Source organism: Rhinolophus sinicus, linkage group LG11 (genome assembly GCF_036562045.2).
Source record: "Rhinolophus sinicus isolate RSC01 linkage group LG11, ASM3656204v1, whole genome shotgun sequence".
Taxonomy (NCBI): Eukaryota; Metazoa; Chordata; class Mammalia; order Chiroptera; family Rhinolophidae; genus Rhinolophus; species Rhinolophus sinicus.
The window spans coordinates 80,261,180-80,264,685 of record NC_133760.1 but is presented as its reverse complement, the minus strand read 5'-3'; the positions used below and the strand labels follow the sequence as shown (position 1 = coordinate 80,264,685).

Here is a 3,506-nt window from a genome sequence, read left to right as displayed (position 1 = left end):
CTTTAAGGCAGCAAATTGGCTTCTGTGCTGAGGTCCAGCCTTTGGAGTCCCCGCTGAACGGGGCGAGGGTCTCCCTCTCCACAGCCCATGTGGAGCAGGCCTGTGCTCCATCTGTCCCACTGACCTTAAACTCATGGAGAACAACACTCGTGCATCCCACGTCCCCAGAACCCTCAGTGCAAAGGGGCTTCACTGCTCAGCTTTCCCCTGGATTCCACCTTCCACTGGATTTGAGTCTAAATTCCCTTCTTTCTTGCCAGCACTTGAATGATCTTCAGAAAATTTAAAATTATTCTTTTCCAGAGCATGCAGTGGTTTCAGCTGGAGGTGGCTCCCTCTGAGTCCCCAGGACCAGCCCTGTTTCTTCCAACCATGTTGGGCCCCTTCAGTGACCCCCCTCTTGACTTAAACATGCAAGGTAACCACTTCCAGATTCACATCTGGACAAATTTCTCAACCTCTGGGGACCTCGGTGTATCCACCTGCAGGGTCGGGTGGGGGCAGAGGGTAGGGCAGGGTGATTTCTCAGCCCCCAGCTCACCCCGAAGGCCTGTGGAGCCCAAGTTCCCCTTCCAGGTGTGGCCACAGCTCTCTGAGCCCCGGCTTCCTGCTGGGGCGTCCTAGGCCGCACCCCACACTCTCGGCATTTCCTTCCCTGCAGAGGACGTGGACCCCGGCTCTGCCCTGTCAGATGCAGACATGGTGCCTCTGCTGCTGCTGCCCCTGCTGTGGGGAGGTGAGTGGCCCAGGGTCCTGGAAGCCAGTGCAGGTTGGGGAGGGGCTGCAGCTGCAGCTGAGGCTCTGTGTCCCCCCAGGGTCCCTGCAGGAGAAACAAGGGTACGAGCTCAGACTGAAGCCATCGGTGACAGTGCAGGAGGGTCTGTGCGTCCACGTGCCCTGCTCCTTCTCCTATCCCTGGAATCTGCAATCTTCCTCTGACGTGCTCCACATCTACTGGTACCGGATTGGGGACAACATAATATACGATTATCCTGTGGCCTCAAACAACCCATATAAACCAGCAAACCCTGAGACCTCCGACCGATTCCGCCTCCTTGAGGACCCCAGGACCAATAGCTGTTCCCTGAGCATCAGCAATGCCAGGAGGAGCGACACAGGAACCTACTTCTTCCGAGTGGAGAGAGGATATTATGTGAAATATAGTTACACAGAGAAGAAGCTGCATTTGCAGGTGACAGGTATGGCGGGGCCCAGAAGAGGACCTGGGACATGGGACCCCCGTCTTAGGACAGGAACAGGACACTGGAACACTCCCTGTCAGGGCCTAGGGGGTGTTGCTGTGGGAAGAGACACAGGACCTGGGGTGAGCTCAGACCCCGAGGCATGGGTCCCTCTCAGGGTCACACTCTGGGTCCCCACACCCTGGGGCCCAGGCACCGCCTCTCTCCTCCTCAGCCCTCACAGAGTTACCCGACATCCACGTTCCGGGGCCTCTGGAGTCCGGCCGCCCCACACGCCTGACCTGCAACCTGCCAGGGTCCTGTGAAGGGGGAAGACCTCTGACCTTCTCCTGGGTGGGGGCCGCTCTTGACTCGCTGAGCCCCCGGACCCTTCGCTCCTCAGTGCTAACCCTCACCCTGAGGCCCTGGGACCACGGCACCAACCTCACCTGTCAGGTGAAACAGCAAGGATATAGTGTGACTATGGAGAGAACCATCCTGCTCAATGTGTCCTGTGAGTTTGGAGGGGTGGCTGGGTCCCTTTGGGTAGTAGCAGTGCTGTGTGTGTGTGTGTGTGTGTGTGTGTGTGTGTGTGTGTGTGTAGGGGAGGGCGAGGGGGAGGCTAGGCTGACCTGAGAAGACTCTCATGCATCTGAGTCTAGGTGAGGAGTTGGCCAGGCCAATTCCACCTTCCTGGGTCCCACCACCCCTTGGGTATGGGGTCAGCTTCCATCCTGCTCCTCACCTCTGAGTGGGGCATATGTTTCCATCCCAGATGCCCCACAGAACCTCACCATACGCATCTTCAGAAATGTCACAGGTAGGAAAAAGCTTCGTCTCGCTGGGGCTGGGACGTGTCCCTGGGGCCACCGTGGACCAGAGGGGCAATCAGAGTTTGAATGGGGTCAGATATGGGAAGGGCAAGGATAAGAGTCACGGCCCTCCCTCCTCACGTCCCTGCACCTGCTCGTTCCACCTCTCTCTCTCTCTCTCTCTCTGTCTGTCTCTCTGTCTCTCTGTCTGTCTCTCTCTCTCTCCTTTCTCTCTCTCTCTGTCACCCTCTCTTTGCACTTCTCTCCCCAAAGCCTTCGAGATTCTGCAAACCACTTCGCCCCTTCCCATACTGGAGGGCCAGGCTCTGCGGCTGCTCTGTGCTGCTGACAGCAACCCCCCTGCAGACCTGAGCTGGTTCCGGGGGTCCCCACCCCTGAACACCACCCCCATCTCCAGCACCGGGATCCTGGATCTGCCTCGAGTGGGGATTGCAGAAGAAGGAGAGTTCACCTGCCAAGCCCGGCACCCGCTGGGCTCCCCAAATGTCTCTCTGAACCTCTCTGTGCACTGTGAGTGGGGGGATGGGGGACCCCTGGGGGCAGGACACCTGGGCGCTGGGGAGGGGAGAGGCACCGCTGACCCTTCTCCTCCCTCCCCACAGACCCCCCACAGGTCTCCTGCTCCTGGGGGGACAAGAGACTACACTGCAGCTGCTCCTCCCGAGCCCAGCAGGCCCCCTCCCTGCGCTGGCGGCTGAGGGAGCAGCTGCTGGAGCGAAACTTCAGCAACACCTCCTTCAAGGTCACCTTCAGCTCAGAGGGGCCCTGGGCCAACAGCTCCCTGAGCCTCAGCGAGGGGCTCAGCTCCAGCCTCAGACTCAGCTGCGAGGCTGAGAATGTCCATGGGACCCAGAGTGTCACTGTCTTGCTGCTGCCAGGTCAGGGGATCTGCTGGGGACTGAGGCTGAGGGAGAAAGGAGTGGATTGGAGATGAAGCTGGGTGTGAGGGGCTGGGGCCTGGACAGCAGGTGATTGCTAGGACAGGGCCCTCCAGCTCGTGTCTGAACAGCCGGTTCTGTAAGGAGATGGGAAACCAGGGGACTTGGTGCTGGGACTGGGTCATCTCATGCCCTTTTCTCTGCAGGGAAGTCAGTGTCCCTGGCGGGAGTGGTTCCTGGGGCTCTTGGAGGCGCTGGTGCCATGGCCCTGCTGTCCTTATGCTCGTGTCTCATCTTCTTTTGCATGTAAGCCTTTGTCCTGGGGAGGAACAGGGAAGTGTGCAGTAGGCGGCGATGACAGGTGTCACTGAATCCCAGAAAAGCAGAGCTGAGTGCATCCAGAGGGGCCTACTTTGGGAGGTGGGTGGGGGTAACAGCTTTATTGAGATACAATTCCCATATGGTTAAAGTGTACAGTTCAACGGCTTTTAGTTCATTCACGCAGGTTGTGCACCCAACACCACAATCAATTTAGAACTTTTTCAGTAGGCCAAAATGAAAAAGAAACAAAGAGAAATCCCACGCCCCTTAATTGTGATCCTGTCCCCACCGTC

General features: G+C 58.3%; 1 protein-coding gene across 2 annotated transcripts; it reads left to right on the top strand.

Annotated features, from left to right (window-relative positions):
• The first annotated feature begins 600 nt into the window (after positions 1–600).
• On the top strand, positions 601–3,279 carry LOC141567633 (sialic acid-binding Ig-like lectin 5). Of its 2 annotated transcripts, XM_074315720.1 has the most exons (7): positions 601–736; positions 816–1,199; positions 1,417–1,695; positions 1,957–2,001; positions 2,267–2,524; positions 2,617–2,892; positions 3,099–3,278. In XM_074315720.1, the coding sequence occupies exons 1-7, from the start codon at positions 700–702 to the stop codon at positions 3,200–3,202; spliced, it is 1,383 nt and encodes a 460-aa protein (XP_074171821.1). In that variant the 5' UTR covers positions 601–699; the 3' UTR covers positions 3,203–3,278. The 2 variants fall into 2 exon arrangements, with proteins under 2 accessions (XP_074171821.1, XP_074171822.1); XM_074315721.1 differs by lacking the exon at positions 1,957–2,001 and having other exon boundaries at positions 3,099–3,279.
• Positions 3,280–3,506: the final 227 nt, after the last annotated feature.

What these genes read in the sequence shown, in the direction of transcription:
- LOC141567633 (XM_074315720.1), top strand. Translation starts at nt 700, where the DNA reads ATGGTGCCTCTGCTGCTGCTGCCCCTGCTGTGGGGAG. An exon ending in GCTGCCCCTGCTGTGGGGAG is followed by an intron (nt 737 to 815) that starts GTGAGTGGCCCA and finishes GTGTCCCCCCAG; the next exon opens with GGTCCCTGCAGGAGAAACAA. An exon ending in GCTGCATTTGCAGGTGACAG is followed by an intron (nt 1,200 to 1,416) that starts GTATGGCGGGGC and finishes TCTCCTCCTCAG; the next exon opens with CCCTCACAGAGTTACCCGAC.